Source organism: Xenopus laevis, chromosome 9_10L (genome assembly GCF_017654675.1).
Source record: "Xenopus laevis strain J_2021 chromosome 9_10L, Xenopus_laevis_v10.1, whole genome shotgun sequence".
Taxonomy (NCBI): Eukaryota; Metazoa; Chordata; class Amphibia; order Anura; family Pipidae; genus Xenopus; species Xenopus laevis.
The window spans coordinates 130,966,325-130,985,445 of NC_054387.1; the positions used below are offsets into that span (position 1 = coordinate 130,966,325).

Genomic DNA, 19,121 nt, shown 5'->3' on the forward strand with positions numbered 1-19,121 from the left:
AATCAAGGAACACTGAATGGGATGGAATATTGTTCTATTCTTTCAATGAGGCTAAAAAACTCAAATGTTTTAATTAATAAAATGTAAATGTTTCTTATACATCCCCATTAACTTCTACAGAAACTGAGCAACTTGTAGTTTTCAAGGTTGTCAAATTAGTTTTTGAATGTTTTAATTTGATACAATAATTGAGTTGGAAAAACTCAAACTTGAAAAATTGGAATCCGGGTTTTTTTCCTGCGATTTTCTAAACTTAGACTATGAATTTTAATAAATATAACTTAGGCTAATGCGGGTTGATTCTTGGTCTAAGGAAACACTTGGGTGAGAACCAACCCCTAACCTGCTATCAGCCTTCCTCCTTGCATGCAACCGGAGTCATTGCAGTGGCCCAGTGAATTTCCCTCTCAACATCATACTCACAAAAGTTAATTTAAAGGTGAACAAACCATTTAAAGGGGACCCGTCACCCAAAAAAATTATTCAAAATCCTATTTTATCAAATTAGTCAAGCAAAATGAACTTTAATTACACTATATAAATTCCTTCAGTTAGGGAATTCATAATTATAACAAGCAGGCAGCAGCCATTTTGTGGACACTGTTATTAAGGCAAGCCTTGTATCATCTTAAAATCTTGTTTGTGCACCAGAATGGGAACCTGATGTCCATTTCTATGCACTGGCTACACAATTAAATGTTAAAGAGAACGGGGGAATGTGGGGAGAGCAGTGACATCTAGGAAGTGCTGCAGTGGCATAACTAGATATTACTGGGCCCCACAGCAAATTATTTTTCAGCCCCCAAAATGTATAGAGATTGACCTGTTTGACCAATATTTATTGAAATTGTATATGAATTAGGTCTTCATGGGGCCCATATACTGCCAGGGCCCCCCTGCAACCGCTGAGTCTGCTTCCTCTGTAGTTACGCCCCTGAAGTGCTGAATGGAAAGTGAAATTAATTGCCTGCCCCTCCTCTATGCCCATGGCATAGAGGAGGGGCAGACAATATTTGATTGACAGCTGAGATTTTTAAATGAGCTTACAATGGCCATGAATGCTTTAATAAAAAATAGAAATTGGATTTCATATTTAATTTGAAAAGGACTTTTATTATACAGATTTTTGTGTCTGGGTGACAGGTCCACTTTAAAGGTCCAATTAACCTTTTCCCTTTTTGTTTTCTAAGGTGTACAAAGTCAGTACTTTCTCTGATAGAATGTTTTGTCTTGTTGTTTTGAGATTGGCTGGCTACAACTTAATGTATTAATTCAAATATCAGGCCGGGCGCCTTATATATGGGACACCACACAATTCTACAAGAAAACATTACTACATAAAATCATCCAGATTATCTTCTGCATTATGCAAATGAATTGATATCACAAACATGCTCAAATAAAGGAGGCCATGCAACTAAACAGTCCCCAGGATCACAAATGTGTTCAACATGGTGTGCAAAGGGTCTCCACAACTATGACCGAAGGTCACCAGCCAAGCCATAGAACAATGCTCATTGTTAGGAGAAGAATCCATGCATCCCCCAGAGTCAACCTGTAAAAAACATGAATCAAAGTTAATACGTTGGCAAATAGACAAAAAATATTCAGGTTCACATATGGGGACGTAGATGTCTCTGCAGTTGATATATCAGTCATTATCATTGTGTTCCACATAACAATATCATGACGTTTTCAGCAAAATTTAAGTAAACATGACTTCATAACCTTATTGATATAGATTGATATATTTAGAAATATGGAAAAAAATATGCATATTGCACAATAATGCATCCCTGGACATGGGCAAGGAAACATAGAACTACATAAATATTTTCCCCAGCTGCATGAAGTACAATTCCCAGCATGCCTTGAACTAGTAACTTTAAGCTGGCAATTTTATAAAACAAATGTCACCTCTTGCAAGTATCATTAAGCTTCAAAACTTAAAGGAAAACTATACCCCCAAAATGAATATGTAAGCAACAGAGTTTATATCATATTAAGTGGCATATTAAAGAATCTCACCAAACTGGAATATATATTTAAGTAAATATTGCCCTTTTATATCTCTTGCCTTGAACCTCCCTTTCATGATTGTCTGTGTGCTGCCTCAGAGATCACCTGACCAGAAATACTGCAGCTCTAACTGTAACAGGAAGAGATCACCTGACCAGAAATACTGCAACTCTAACTGTAACAGGAAGAGATCACCTGACAAAAAAAACTGCAGCTCTAACTGTAACAGGAAGAGATCACCTGACCAGAAATACTGCAGCTCTAACTGTAACAGGAAGAGATCACCTGACCAGAAATACTGCAGCTCTAACTGTAACAGCAAGAAGTGCTGAAGCAAAAGACACAACTCTGTTTGTTAATTGGCTCATGTGACCCAACAAGTATAGTTTGTTTGGTATGTTTGTTTGCCCAGTGAAACGTGCAATCCCAGGGGGAGGCCCTTATTTCTTAAAATGGCAATTTTCTATTTATGATTACCCAATGGCACATACTACTAAAAAAATGGTTTCTTTACGTGAAGCAGCTTTTTTATGCAATATCTTTTTATAGAGACCTACATTGTTTGGGGGTATAGTTTTCTTTTAATTTAAATAGATACTGGAAATATTTATACAAATCCCCCAATCACAAAAATGTTATATATGAAATAAGAATATATGGAAAGAGAAAAGCATAAAACACTGAACTCACCAGCACATGGAGCGACCATAATTCAGCAAGCCAAGTCTCCTGTCAGGTTCTGCAGAAATCCATTTGGTGTAGTTTGCCACAGAAGTGTACACTCCTGGGTAGTCCTTCTTTCCACATCCATTTCCAAATATCACCACTCCAATTAAGTACCACTGGTCACCCACTGAACAAACTAGGGGTCCTCCACCATCACCCTATTGAAATAAACATAAAACAGTCTTTATGAATCCATTCTGCAGTTCTAGTTACATAGTAACATTGTTAAATCGGGTTGAAAAAAGACAAAGTCCATCAAGTTCAACCCCTCCAAATGAAAAACCAGCATCAATACACACACCCCTCCCTACTTTCACTTAAATTCTATATACCCATATCTATACTAACTATAGAGTTTAGTATCACAATAGCCTTTGATATTATGTCTGTCCAAAAAATCATCCAAGTCCCTCTTATAGTCATTAACTGAATCAGCATCACAACATCACCCGGCAGTGCATTCCACAACCTCACTGTCCTGACTGTGATGAACCCCCTACGTTGCTTCAAATGAAAGTTCTTTTCTTCTAGTCTAAAGGAGAGGCCTCTGGTACGGTGATCCACTTTATGGGTAAAAAGGTCCCCTGCTATTTGTCTATAATGTCCTCTAATGTACTTGTAAAGTGTAATCATGTCCCCTCGCAAGCGCCTTTTTTCCAGAGAAAACAACCCCAACCTTGTCAGTCTCCTCTCATAATTTAACTCTTCCCTCCCTCTAACCAGTTTAGTTGCACTTAGTCTCTGCACTCTCTCCAGCTCATTTATATCCCTCTTAAGGACTGGAGTCCAAAACTGCCCCCCATACTCCAGATGAGGCCTCACCAGGGACCTATAAAGAGGCAGAATTATGTTTTCATCCCTTGAGTTAATGCCCTTTTCATACAAGAAAGAACTTTATTTGCTTTAGTAGCCACAGAATGACACTGCCCAGAATTAGACAACTTGTTATCTTCAAAAACCCTTAGATCCTTCTCATTTAAGGAAATTCCCAACACACTGCCATTTAGTGTATAACTTGCATTTATACTATTTTTGCCAAAGTGCATAACCTGCATTTATCAACATTGAACCTCATTTTCCAGTTTGCTGCCCAGTTTCCCAACTTAGACAACTCACTGTGCAAAGTGGCAGCATCCTGCATGGAACCTATAGTTCTGCACAATTTAGTATCATCTGCAAAAATAGAAACAGTACTTTCAATGGCCACCTACAGGTCATTAATAAACAAGTTGAAAAGCAGGGGACCTAGTACAGAGCCCTGTGGTACTCCACTAACAACACTGGTCCAATTAGAAAATGGTCCATTTACCACCAGTCTTTGTAGTCTATCTTTTAGCCAGTTCTCTATCCAGATACAAATACTATGTTCCAGGCCAACATTCCTTAATTTAACCAGTAACCTTTTGTGTGGCACTGTATCAAATGCTTTAGCAAAGTCTAAGTAAATCACATGGATCACCGTACCAGAGGCCACCCCTTTAGACTAGAAGAAAAGAACTTTCATTTGAAGCAACGTAGAGGGTTCTTCACAGTCAGGACAGTGAGGTTGTGGAATGCACTGCCGGGTGATGTTGTGATGGCTGATTCAGTTAATGCCTTTAAGAATGGCTTGGATGATTTTTTGGACAGACATAATATTAAAGGCTATTGTGATACTAAACTCTATAGTCAGTATAGATATGGGTATATAGAATTTTAATTAAAAGTAGGGAGGGGTGTGTGTATGGATGCTGGGTTTTCATTTGGAGGGGTTGAACTTGATGGACTTTGTCTTTTTTCAACCCAATTTAACTATGTAACTATGTAACATCCACTGCCATCCCAGAATCAAGGTCCCTACTAACCTTCTCATAAAAAGAAATTAAGTTAGTCTGGCAAGATCTATTATGCATAAAAACATGCTGGCACAAACTCATATATAGTGTTATAGCAATAGCTCAGTTACAAAAGCAGAAGCTCAATATTAATACAAATGCAGTTGTCCACAGCAACCAATTAGATATCACTTTTGATTAGTCTGGTACCTGTCAGTGAATTTCCTGCTCTTATATAAAATATAGTGATCACAATGGGTACCAAAGAAATGGTGACCAGGGCCAACCAAATGTGATAGAGTAAGGGACACATGACAGGCCGATGACTAAGAAGTTGCCAGTAAGTGATTCCAAGTTCTAACTAGAAGCTTATTAGCAGCAGAGGTAAAGTGCATTACTTGCTGGAGTGCAGTGAAGAACTGAAAATTACAGAAGAAAAGGAAATTCAGAGGAGACAAGTGGCTCCAAGGAAAAAAGATATGGAGGGATAGTACAACAAGATAAAAAATCCTGGGACTCAAGTCATGGGCAGGAGAACACTGTGGCACACAGAGCATGGGAAAAGGCAAGCCAATAGGGTTACATATAGGATGGGATAGGGCCAAGTGACACCCTGCTATTAAATGGGAGGGCAGGATAACATGTCATTATGGCACATTCAAAATGAGAGGCATATGGAGTGAATGGAATGTTGGAGAAAAAGATGTAGGAAAGTTGCATGGGAGAAGATAGGGAAGACCTAAATATCGCACCAGGATAAATAGGATAAACCAGTTGATCGTAAAGGGAAAATGGATGGAATGGTAAGTTATTCTGAATTAAGAAAGCCAGTTGGATGGCTGGTGAAATGTCTTCAAGGAAAAAAACAGTAAGTCCAGTTGATTTGACTTATTTCTACAGATACACCATGACCTGGATGAATGAGAATCTTCACAAACAGATAGAATGGTAAATTTTGAGTAAGGATAGATCATACATCAGGAGAGAATGATCTAATTACAGTGGGAGATGCAGGGAAGTAAGTAGCAGTGCAAAACATGTGTAAAATATCATACAGTATATGATATCTAAAGTAGCAGGGGTATAGTTAGGGAAGAGGGAAGAAAGAGTAGCACTGGGGAAGATATACATGTACAGAGAAAGATGGCAGTTATATTGTTTATTGTACAGAAAGGAAATAAGAAAAGAGAAAAACATGGAATTCGTGGAAAAGTTGGTCTTTCCATCCAGTTTACTGGAACCAGGTGTTGAAAGAGGGGAGTGTGAGGAGGTGGTGGAACAATGGCCTGGTGCAGAGGAGCAGGGAAGGAATCAATAGGATTTTTTGGTTTGGGGTAATGCTATTTGTACTGGACAGGACCTGGTGGAGCTAGTACTAATCTTTAGTGTTTAGCATTTTAGATGTGCCCCCTTATAGAATGAATAATATTACATGCAAAGAGTGACACAAGAGACCTCTGCTGAACTTGTGCCACAAATGTCACTGTGATTCCAAACTCTTGTCTCCAAACAGCATCACCCACCTGGCAGGAATCCTTTCCACCGGTTAAGTCTCCCGCACAAAACATGTCAGGCTGAATAGCTGAAAAGTAAGCGCTCTTGCACCTCTGGTCACTAAACAAGTGAACTTCTACTTCTTGTAGGGTTTTGGGTCTTGGCTGGTATCCTGGGAGACAAAAAAAAAGTTTTAATAAAAAGGAATGAAATAGGAGCCTAAATATTTTTGAACTCCACCCAAAAACTGCTTTCTGCATGATCAAAAAATACATTCTAAGCAATTTCTCAATATAAAGTCATTCAAATATTCAATGGTTTATATTTATAAATTAACAAATATTGAAGTGGACCTGTCACCCAGACACAAAAAGCTGTATAATAAAAGTCCTTTTCAAATTAAAAATTAAATCCAATTTCTATTTTTTATTAAAGCATTCATAGCTGTTGTAAGCTCATTTAAAAATCTCAGCTGTCCATCAAATATTGTCTGCGCCTCCCCTATGTCTTAGGCAATTACTTTCACTTTCTATTCGGCACTTCTTAAATGTCACTGCTCTCCCCACATTCCCCCAATCTCTTAACCATTTAATTGTGTAACCAGGGCATGGGGATGGACATCAGGTCCCCCATTCTGGTGCCCATCAAGATTCTGAGATGATACAAGACTTGTCTTAATAACAGTGTCCAAGAAATGGCTCCTTCCTGCTTGTTATAATTATGAGTTCCCAGACTAAAGGAAACAAGATTCATATAATTTATTTAATGTAATTAAAGTTCATTTTGCTTGACTAATGTGATAGAATAGGATTTTGACTAATTTTTTGGGTGACGGGTCCCCTTTAAACGTCTTTTCATTTAATTATTTTGGTTTTAGAATTATATTTTCTGGCCAGCATCACTGGGAACTTGTCCCGGTGGGTACCATGAATATGTATATGGTATTGGTACCTTTTCATCAACAGAGGTTCGTAAGCAGGAGCTCCAGAATTGTCAGGCAGTTCTAATAAAACTGGATACCTATTAAGGAATACTGATGCTTTATCAATGGATTGCTTTATCCATGGATTGCTATTAATGGTGACATTTTCTTCATTTCAAAAAAATAAAATAAAAAAAGGATAAAACTCACCACCGAACTCTACATCTCCCCAGCCAGTTGTCCAGCACCTGGTACCTGGTGGAAACGTCATTTGAGGTGCAGGTAGACATATTGGAAGAATGTAGACAGTGTAGGACACACTTTCTGAAAGCTCTATAAGGGCGATGTTGGCAAGTAGAGTGGAAGGATTAAAATCAGGATGTATATTAATTTGTTTGGCTTTTATGGGAGGATGTTCATTACGATCTTTAATTAAGTTGAAGGCCCCAAGAATGACATCGACATTGGCAGGTTCCTCACTTAAAAGAAATTTCACAAACATTAGTTACACATTGCCTTTTATGATATGAGACTGTGGAACAGAGTAAAGAATAAATGCAATGGTGCATTACCTACCCACATAATTACAATCACACACACACTGACCTTGCTAACCAGTGGGCAGCAGATAAAACCCATTTGCTACTGATGAGCGTGCCACCAAAAATGAACTGATTTGGAATCACCACAATTGCTTGCCATGGCCACTTGCCATTCTTTGTTGTGTGCCCTCCTACAATGCGCTTAGAAAACACCCTCGGTTTCCCGCAGGCTGAAGGGTAGAAGAAATATGCAAATGTAGTTAGACTTGATGTATTTACTTGATAAAGGTGATCCTAGGATTGTTGTGTAATTTGATAGGCTGATTAAGTTAGCATTTGAGGAAAGTATTTCTGGCAACGTTCTATAAGTTCCTAGGCTGAAATTGATCATCTTAATGACTTACAGAGTACACAGGGGTGAGGGGGGTCTGGTAAACATTATATTGCTATAATATGCCATTGTGTTAAAGATGACCGTTGGTGATTCCAATCCATTCTGCTCAGATAGTACTTACATTTTGTATCTTCAGAAATTCCATAAATCCCTGCAAGATAAAATATGGAAGGAAATTGTAATGCCTCTTATGAAAGAACTCAATTACTTTATACCGGAGGATTTAGTTATACAACAAATGCCTCATTTGTCATCTCAAGAACAAAATGCTAAAGTTGAAGCAAAACTGAGTGTGTTTTAACACTACATAAAGGCACATGCTCCTTGCACCCTGTGGCCAGTGCCAGTGCACCCATTAAGCCTGCTCTGATTAGTTACATGCAAGTGCGAACACTGATGTATCAGAGAACCCTAAGAATGAAGCTAACTTTCTTGTGACAGCGTTATCCATTAAAATATATACCTATATAATTCTCAGAGTTTTCTGATCTGGATATCTTAACCTCAGCCTTGTGCCTTTATATGGTCACAGAACAACCCCTCAGTGACTTCTAATATCCTTATCATTTACAGTAGGGGGTACATTATCCCTTATAATACATGAGTGATACTCAGAGTTCCCTGTATAACTCAGCCTGCAGCCTTGTGCCTTTATATGGTCACAGAACAACCCCTCAGTGACTTCTAATATCCTTATCATTTACAGTAGGGGGTACATTATCCCTTATAATACATGAGTGATACTCAGAGTTCCCTGTATAACTCAGCCTGTAGCCCTGTGCCTTTTTATGGTCACAGAACCCCTCAGGGACATCTAATATCCTTATAATTTACAGTAAGCAGTACCTAATATGAACTACCAAATAGCAAACGGTTTCTTATTCTTATCTCATTGGTCTGCCCTAATTGAAAACATTTTTAATGAAATATAATATTATGACATAATATAGTGAATACTGTAGACTATAGTAATGTAAAGATATTATAAGTTTAAAAACACAAGGCCAACGTCTGAGTGCTTTTATACTGGTCATGGAGTGCTGAGATGACTTCTAATAGCTTTATATTTTACAAAAGAAGATTATTTATTATAATACACAATTTACAGAAATTACATCACTAAGTACCAATTTACCAGCATATCATTTACCGAGTATACATAACTCTTGTGTATTATATAAGAATCATTTATTATCCTAACATATGTTCATTTACATTTGAAAGCCTTTTATTACATATGATCGAATGTGAAGGTCGAGTTTGTGTGTTAACTCAACGGTCCCTTGGTTATTCTGTCTATTCTATAGCTGTGCTTTGCCACTATAGTTACATTTGTTGAACATAGGCCAAATGATCCTCTATAAAAAGGAGAACTTCCACTAAATGCATTAACAGTGAATCTAGTGAAAAACGAACCTCCCTTTATACACTATAAACACATAACCAATAATTCCAGATAGGCCTCATCTATATGTCATTATGCTGCCAATTACTTGGGTGAGGTTTCTTGGAGAGAGCAGCGGGACTTACCAATTTCCTATATTTGGTAACTAGTTTTTCAGCTTTGTGTATCATCATTGCACTCAGAATAGAAGTCACATGTTATGTAGGCAGTTTGGAATGTAGAAACTTTAGTTGTATTAATAGAATGTATAATGTAAATTTTATTAATTTTTCAAATGTTGGAACCTTTCTACCTATAAGTGCTTCCTTAATCTTTGGTTGAGCCTTCTGCGTCCTCACCTCTACCAGATCTTGCATACGGGTTACACAATTGTCTAACAATGTTAAAGGACATGGAAATCTGAAGTTACTGTTTCCAGACTCCATCACCTGTCACTGCCCATAGAACACCTGCATTACTAGGGTTTGGGTTATCTGAGGAACAGAGGTTCCATAACAACATGGTTCTACCAAACATTACTAATAATATACTGTATATATATATATATATATATATATATATATATATATATATATATATATATATATTTATATATATTGTGGTGAGGTCACTACTAGGATACCTGCGAAAGTCCAGGATGGAGCTTATTTATGCCCCAGGTTCCTAACAGAGTGGTTCCGGGACAAGAAACGGAATTAGGTCCGTGTGATTTTTCTCTTGCGCTGCAGCCGACTCCAGCCGGCTGCAGCGCGCACGATCTGCCGGGGGGGGTGCGGACTCTGGCCCAGTTGCATCCCCTGCTCCCCCGGTAGTTACGCCCCTGTCCGGGACTGCTAGTCCAGCCCTGTTGTTTTGAGTTGTCCTAAGGTATCTCTGGTGGTTAATTAAAAAAGCAGCTCAAGCCAGAGTGGATAGTTCCTGGCTAGGAAAAATACACAGGAAAGCTGCCTGTGTGAGAGGGATTGAAATCACCAAAAGGTTTGGGATTTTGTATATTCCTGTATGTTCTTTGTTTTGGGGAGACAGGCGGTAGACCTTCTCCTGGTTAGTTAGGAAAACTGACCTGTATTAGTTAGAAGCCCATTAAGTGGCAAGGATTTTATTTTGAATTGTTTGTTTTGTTTATTTTTGCTGCAAGAGACAATACACTGCCAAAAAGAGACTACACTCTCATGAGTTGTGCCGTGGGCTGTTTTACCCAAGGAAAACTGATCCCAGCTACCCAAACCCTTACAATATATATATATATATATCTATTCATTCAAAATATATACCTATTACTTAGCCAATCTTGGGCCAGATTCAGTTCAGTGAGAAAAGGTTATCTTGTGGTTTATCCTGTGAAAACTAATGGATGAAATTCAATTTGAATAGAGAGAACTTTACTTCTAATTCATTTCAATTTTTTTTCCCATAGACTTCAATAGAGTTTCCACGTGATAAACCAGTAGACAAAGCGGTCCGAATTCAATTGCATCTGAAATTGAATGAGTTTTCATGTGATAAACCTTTTTCTCACTGAATTGAATCTGGCCCCATGTTGGAACCATTCTACCTATAACTGCCTCCATCAGCTTTTGTTGAGCCTTCTGCTTCTTCAATTCTACCATGTCTTGCACATGGGTCACACAATTCCACAAGGATTGCAAGACACTTTTAAATGCCATGGACATTTGATGTTACTGTTCCCAGAACCCATCGCCTGTTACTGCCCATAGAACACCTGCATTATTAGGTTTTTGGTTATATGAGGAACAGAGGTTCCATAACAACATGCAACATGGTTCCTAAACATTCCTAACAATACACATATGCAAAATATATATCTATAACTTTTCCAATCATATATGTTCAACATTTCTCATTGATGTGACCTTTCTCCCATAATTCGAGTCTCTCGAATGCTTTCTTTGATGTGATTGTGCATATTTATAGAATGTAAGGATTCTAGATCCCAAAACCTTCATCTCATTACACAAAGACAATCCACTAGACAAGACACTATACCAGTTGCACCTCATGTATGAGTGTTTTAGATCCCATAGCTACACATTATGAGTTGTCAATGAGACACTTACCCAAATCTAGAAGTAGCAAACCTTGAAAGAGAAGAAAGGTGTTCATGCTTTCTTTATTTTATTTAGTGACTGAGTGCGGTGTGCAATTTAATTTCATTATAGACCTATTCTGTGTTCTGGAAGGTTACCAGACCTGTTCCCAATTTAATTTGCAACCTCCCTAATAAAATATAAACACGCCTTAATTCTTCAATTGGAATGAATATCGTTCCACCCTCTTTAATGAATCTATGGGGAAATGTTTTGGTTTTTTTTTCTTGTGCTAAAATGATTTATGTTCTGGATGGTCATTACTTTCTGTACTGATCAAAGCATTTCCCATCTCCGTGTAAAAAGCTATTGTACCTGGCTCCAAATTTTAATATTGCTTTCATTATATATCAATCCTTTCACTAAATAACCATGTAGTACACCAGCACTATGAAAGCACAGGCCGAGGTGACTGATATCTTTATACATTTTTGGGGGTTCATTCTTCATTATAATCTACAGTGTTTCTATGTGTTTCTTTAAGGAACTCTCTGCCACTGCTCTATTCTGAAGTTCCTCACTTCAGTTCATTCCTCTTTTGTTCCCCTTGTGGTTTTCAATTTTATTCTTGTGTCTCTCTGTACTGTATGGGTTATTTTTCTCCTTCCTTTATGTTGCTGATGTCCGTGGCATCCTGGCCATACAGATTAATGAGTGGTGAAAAGGGAAAGGAGACACCAAGGGGCAAATTCACTAAGCGCCGAAGCGCCTAACGCTAGCATCAATTTGCTAGCATTGGGCATTTTCGTTACTTCGCAAATTCACTAACGAACGCTGGCGTAAATTCACTAGTGTTACTTCGCACCCTTACGCCTGGCTAATTTACGCAACGGACGTAACTACGCAAATTCACTAACACGCGCATTATACTGAACGCTACCTTTTACGCTAGACTTCCTTCGCCACCTCAGACCAGGCGAAGCGCAATAGAGTAGATAGGGATTGCTTTAAAAAAAGTTCACATTTTTTCTAAGTCCCAAAAAACGCTGGCGTTTTTTCTATATTATGGGTGATAGGCTGAAAAAGATCGAATTTTTTATTTGGGGCTCCCCTCCTTCCCCCCTACATTTCCTAACTCATGGCAACTTAACTATTCAGTGGGCACATGTGTAGGGCAAAATAAAAATTTTATTTGATGTTTTGAAGGTTTCCCAGGCATTTGTAGTGATTCTACGTATTCCTCCATTTAAATTTGAATTTGGCGCCGTATGCAAATTAACCATCGCTAGCGTAACTTCGCTTCGCTTAGCGAATCAACGCTAGTGCAACTTCGCAACCTCACGCTACCCCTGAGCACAACTTCGGATTTTAGTGAATTTTCGGAGCGATGTCGAAACTATGCCTGGCGAAGTGCGGCGAAGTTACGCCTGGCACAACTACGAATCTTAGTGAATTTGCCCCAAAGGGTGAAAGGTGTAGAAAACACCATTGATGAACAGAGAGTGGAAAGGGGAGAAGGACAGACAGGCGATTGAAGGATGGAGAATAGTGATGGCATGGATTTTAGGTGAATTTTCGCACTTCACCTCCTGCAATTTTTTTTTCGAGAAACTGCTGCAAAAATTTGCTGCAACACAAAAATTTGTCTCACATAAAAATGTTTTTGACTCCCATTGACTTTAATACATTTGGGTGAAAAAGTAGTGCATGTAAAAATTGTTGCACGCATAAAACTTGTTGCGTGTCAAAATTATTTTGACACCCATTGACTTCAAAGCCTTTCACAACTTTTTCGCAGTTTCACAAATTTTTTCAGAGTATTTCAAATTTTTTTTGCTAGTGGGCAAGAGTGGGGACTGATAGAGGGTAGGAGCAGCAGATGGAATAAGTTATAAAGGGTGGGAAGGACAGAGGGAGTTTGACCAGAGGGGACTGGAAGAGGGGGGGAGAGACACTGAGGGAGCAAGGAGCAGAGGGTATAAGACCAGAGAGTAGGAGAGAGAATTGAGAGGAAATTAAAGACAGCATGACTGGTAGGAGGAGCGAGTGAGTGCGCCATTTGAAGTAAGGAAGACCTAAGAAGAGTGTGGCAGTGAGAACGGTTATAAATGGTGTCTTCTGATTGTAAAGAATATAAATTACAGTCTGGCCCATAGGGAACTGACTGTTCTGTAGATTATATTTCTATAATACAATTTTGTAATCTCCCAATGTTGTACCTAGCCTCATAAATATCTCTTAACTGAGAATGATTTTTGTTTGCATAAGTAAAAGGAGTAAGGCAATTGTTGAATTTCTTTCATTTTTCATTAAGATTTCTTTTCTAATTACAATGATAGGGCTGAATTATGAAATGTCTTAAAGGCTTATTTGCAGTTTGATCATCGTTACTTATATTAACACTTCTCCTGGATTTCAGAGCAATGAACTCCAAACTGCACCGACATTCTCCCCTTTATTTATAGACCTGTGCCGCCCCACCAATGACTTCACAAAAGGGGAGGGCAGGGTGGGCATGTGCCTATAAAGTCTAAGGTCATAAGCAGGGAGAGCAGGCAGAAGAGCTCAACCCAAAACCGCCAACAAATCGCAAATGGTGTGCCGAGGTCAACCTGAACCCGCCAGGTTTTGGCCCAGCCCATGCATCACTAATCTCTTACATGACAGGATCAATTACCTATCCCAAAACATCACTTTCTTTAACTATTTTTGAGCTTGAAACAAAACCATCAGAGAGAACTAGATGTACCAACTGCAATGAGAGCATTGGTCAATTATTTTGTATGTCACAGAAAGTTTTTAACCAAAAAATTAATTACACTAAAATGTATGCAAATTATCTTTGTTTGCACTTTTAGTTTCTTCTTTAAGGGAGTTATTTATTAAAAAAATATCTCATATTTTATTTTTTTAAAAAACCCATGACCAAACGCTCATGCTCGATTTGACCTCCTTTATTAATAAAATAACACAAATTGATCAGATCACTGAAAAAAACCGATAAAATCGAGTGAAACCCTGAATTGCTCAATTTTTTCTGGGATGGCTCGATTTCTTCGATTTTTTTTCCCTAAAATCCAGAAAAAGTCGTATTTTCAGTCTAAACCTTCTGAAGACCACAATAACTTGAATTTGGGATGGGTGCCTCTCCCATTGACTTATATAGGACCTCAACAGGTCTGAGATGGAGGATGTTCAGATTCAAGCTTTTTCGAGTTCTTTTTATTCCTCTAAAAAATTAGAGTTTTACCCCAAATAGCCATTAAAGGTATTGGACCTGTTATCCAAAATACTCGAGACCTGGGGTTTTCCGGATAACAGATCTTTCTGTACTTTGGATCTTCATACCTTATAGAAAATCACATAAATATTAAATGAAGCAAATAGTCTGGTCTTGCTACCAATAAGGATTAATTGTATCTTAGTTTGGATCAAGTACAAGGTACTTTTTTATTATTACAGAGAGAAAGGAAATCATTTTTAAAAAATTTGGATTATTTGATTAAAATGGAGTCTATGGGAGACGGCCTTTCCGTAATTCGGAGCTTTCTGGATAACGGGTTTCCGGATAATGGATCCCATACCTGTACCAGAAAAAATCAAAGTTTAATAATAAAAAAAAAAACCTTAGTCAGAGCATTTGCATAATAAATAATTATTAGACTGGAGTACCATGGACTGCAAGTACCTAATATTAGCACTAGAAAATTCTGACTATGCTTTCACTCATATTCTCTTAGAGAGCAAATTTACTAACATTCAATTTTTCTTTCTCAGTATAATGTGTCCAGAGCAGATTAGAATTTCACAATGCCTTATGATATACTGAATAAAAAAAATATTGTGGAAAAAGCCAACGGCTCCAACACCCAATGGCTCCAATACATTTGACACAAGAAAAAGACTCAGCCCAAAAACTGCTATTGACTCCAATGCATTTAACAAAAGTTTAGCGAAATTTTGCTATTTGCATTTTTTTTGTGGTTTTATGAATTCTCTAACAAACCCAACCAGCAGATTTGCTCTTTAATAGTTGTAAAATATTCTCAATTCTTGTTGATGACTAAATAAATTAAATGTAATACAATAATATATATTTACTTACACATATCCATTTTTCTAATTTTACTGAATAACAAATCCTTTACTATAATTGTTTTCATATTTGTATCTTCAAATGTCTGAAATTCATAAATTTGACAATTTATCAAAGATATTTTCCATTCTCAATGAAAATGTTGCTTTTCTCCTGTAGACTGATTTTTTTTTTTAAATCTTTTTTTCTTTTATCTTCTCAAAAACCCACAGCAGTATTTAAAAAAAAAAAATCCACAAAAATTCCAAGAAAAACATATCACGGTTTATCTCATGAAAACGCAATATACATTATAAAAATATTCAGAATTTAAATTCTGATATTAACAAACTGAATTTGGCCCATAATATTTTTTATAATTAGACATCCTACTGATTTCAAAATATCACAACTTGTTACAATATTTTAGCATTTATTAACTAATGCATTTTATTTTTGCGTGTTTTACCCAAATATGTTTATACCACTATAATCACTCAACTGCTTAACTACAACTATACAATTCCATAATATAAAAAAGCTAAGTAACAATATATTTACATAGAGCCATTAAAAAACATGTAATTATGTCTTTGATACTCCAATTGTAATCCTGGCTAAAAATTAGCAGTTTTAACAACATTTCTGAAAACAGACTCACAGCTTGCATGGCCTAGGGGTAAAGCATAAATCATAACAAAGGATTAAACTATGCTTATCCTACACAGATACCAGTGCTACTTGCCCACCAGATGTTGCTATAAACAAAATGATGTCACTACAATGATAACTGTTTGATTCTACTTAGGGAAAAACAAGTTGGTTTACAGTGAATCTTTGGAATGGAAACTGTGTTGTGCCTGCACAATATGATTCATTAGTACTCTAAAATAGAGGTTCCCAACGTATGGAAGTACAACATGGCTGAGGGCTAGTTGGGGGGGTTGGAGTGAGTGCTTATTTGTGCCCTGGGTACCACTGGAACTATAGTAGGGCGATTGTTACCCCAATGTTTCTATATATCTGTAACCTTGTTATGAGCTAAGGGGGCCCAGTGTGAAGGCCAGTTAGGAGGAGATTTGGGGTGAGTGCTTATTTGTACGCTGGGTACCCCTGGAACTATAGCAGGGTGACTGTTACCCCAATGTTTCTATATATCTGTAACCTTGTTATGAGCTAAGGGGGCCCAGCCTGAAGGCCAGTTAGGGGGAGATTTGGTGTGAGTGTTTATTTGTACCCTGGGTACCCCTGGAACTATAGCAGGGTGATTGTTACCCCAATGTTTCTATATATCTGTAACCTTGTTATGAGCTAAGGGGGCCCACTCTGAAGGCCAGTTAGGGGGAGATTTGGGGTGAGTGCTTATTTGTACCCTGGGTACCCCTGGAACTATAGCAGGGTGACTGTTACCCCAATGTTTCTATATATCTGTAACCTTGTTATGAGCTAAGGGGGCCCAGCCTGAAGTTCAGTTAGGGGGAGATTCGGGATGAGTGCTTATTTGTGCCCTGGGTACCCCTGGAACTATCGTAGGGCGATTGTTACCCCAATGTTTCTATATATCTGTAACCTTGTTATGAGCTAAGGGGGCCCAGTGTGAAGGCCAGTTAGGAGGAGATTTGGGGTGAGTGCTTATTTGTACCCTGGGTACCCCTGGAACTATAGTAGGGCGACTGTTACCCCAATGTTTCTATATATCTGTAACCTTGTTATGAGCTAAGGGGGTCCAGTCTGAAGGCCAGTTAGGGGGAGATTTGGGGTGAGTGCTTATTTGTGCCCTGGGTACCCCTGGAACTATCGCAGGGCGACTGTTACCCCAATGTTTCTATATATCTGTAACCTTGTTATGAGCTAAGGGGGCCCAGTCTGAAGGTCAGTTAGGGGGAGATTTGGGGTGAGATCTGTGGTGCGCTCCAGTCAAGCGTTCTCTTCATGCCTGGGTGCTGTCAAAAAAAGTATAGATAGTAGTTGCCCAAGATTGACGCACTCCAGGGCTTCATAATGCAGTTTAGAAAAGAAAATTTACTGTCAACATTTCGGTCCTGTTCTGGGCCTTTCTTTGTAATGTCTTGAGTGTAAAGTGTATGGATGGGCGGACACAGTACAAGGAAGAATCCTGGAGCTGGAATTAAAATAATGAGCAGCAGAGACTGGGGCAGATCCAAGAGGAAAGTTTTATTACTGTCCCACATCAAACTATCTGCCCCCATCTCCCCTAGAAATAAGACCTTTAAATAATAGAGTTCTAGCTAACAATTGTGGGAAATGTTTTTATTAAACCGTTCTTTTTTTTAAATTTAAATAATGTAATTTTTAACTTCAAAGTGTATTGTAAAAATGTATTCAGTATTTAACAGATACATCCCTTGTAGGTAACAAACAATATCCGTGCTTTCCGCAGACACAGTACAGGTATGGGATCCGTTATCTGGAAACCTCTTATCCAGTAAGCCATCTCCAATACATTCTAAAAATGATTATGATGGGTTATTTATGACCCATTACTACCAATTAGACATTTGCTTACAATTTACAGCCCAGTAGATGCTTCCTGCTCATTTGACTGTGGGTGTCGCTAGAACTATTTAACTATTTTAAAAATGTAATCGGTTGGGGAATTTTACCGGGGTTTTTTCATAGTAATATTTATACTGAGGAAGGTGAACTTAATAAGAATAGAATTATTTTGCCAATTATTTTGCACTGTATCTGCTTTCCCCACTCTGACATTATCTGGGGTGTTTGAGTTTTGTTCCAGCTTCAAAGGGATCTTGTATTACATACATACTGTAATATTTAAACTTATTTTTTTGGTGTTTATACTCAGCATGCAGTGTTCTCTGGCACATGTGTAATGAAATGCTACACGGCCCACAATATCAATTGGTGACTAGCCCTGTTCCAATGATATAACAATACACATAACAATGCTGCTGGATTTGATTACACACAGATCACACCTAAATTGTAGTTTCGGCTCACTGACCAGGAAGAAAGTTTTATTACTAAAGATGAACTGCCATTTCATGGCACGAGAGCTGTACAGTCCCTGAAACATTATCAACTTGGGACTTAGCCCAAAATTATTAAAGAGGAACAAATGAGAATTATTATTTTTCATATCCAATATATATTTTAGGGGGGCTCCCTAAATAACTGACTCCAGCACAAACAAAATAACTGACTCCAGCACAAACAGAATCAAACAAAATAATTGACTCCAGCTCAAACAAAATCAAACAAAATAACTGACTCCGGCACAAACAGAATCAAACAAAATAAATTACTTCATGTAGAGAGACAGGATTTCTGGTGATTTTCAAACAGTGAGCTCTAATACATCTTCTAGGGAAAAAGAGCTTTAAAGTGGACCTGTCATCCAGACACAAAAATCTGTATAATAAAAGTCCTTTTCAAATTAAACATGAAATCCAATTTCTATTTTTTATTAAAGCATTCATAGCTGTTGTAAGCTCATTTAAAAATCTCAGCTGTCAATCAAATATTGTCTGCCCCTCCTCTATGCCAGTGGCATAGAGGTGGGGCAGACAATTACTTTCACTTTCCATTCAGCACTTCCTAGATGTCACTGCTCTCCACACATTCCCCCGTTCTCTTTACTGTTTAATTGTGTAGCCAGGGCATGGGGATGGACATCAGGTCCCCCATTCTGGTGCACAAA

At 38.0% G+C, this 19,121-nt stretch overlaps 1 protein-coding gene across 1 annotated transcript; it reads right to left on the bottom strand.

Moving 5' to 3' along the window:
- Window positions 1-1,421: 1,421 nt before the first annotated feature.
- Window positions 1,422-11,480, bottom strand: LOC121398031 (serine protease 33-like). Its single transcript, XM_041576429.1, has 7 exons — window positions 11,395-11,480; window positions 8,033-8,062; window positions 7,582-7,747; window positions 7,186-7,454; window positions 6,083-6,225; window positions 2,710-2,903; window positions 1,422-1,555 (listed from the first exon to the last, which is right to left on the bottom strand). Exons 1-7 carry the CDS (start codon window positions 11,438-11,440, stop codon window positions 1,489-1,491), a joined length of 915 nt encoding a protein of 304 aa, XP_041432363.1. The 5' UTR covers window positions 11,441-11,480; the 3' UTR covers window positions 1,422-1,488.
- Between the last annotated feature and the right edge of the window lie 7,641 nt (window positions 11,481-19,121).

Coding starts and splice junctions, on each gene's coding strand:
- LOC121398031 (XM_041576429.1), bottom strand. CDS start 11,440: ATGAACACCTTTCTTCTCTTTCAAGGTTTGCTACTTCTAGATTTGG. Junction 8,063..11,394: donor TTTGCTACTTCTAGATTTGG/GTAAGTGTCTCA, acceptor TTTATCTTGCAG/GGATTTATGGAATTTCTGAA. Junction 7,748..8,032: donor AATTTCTGAAGATACAAAAT/GTAAGTACTATC, acceptor TCTACCCTTCAG/CCTGCGGGAAACCGAGGGTG.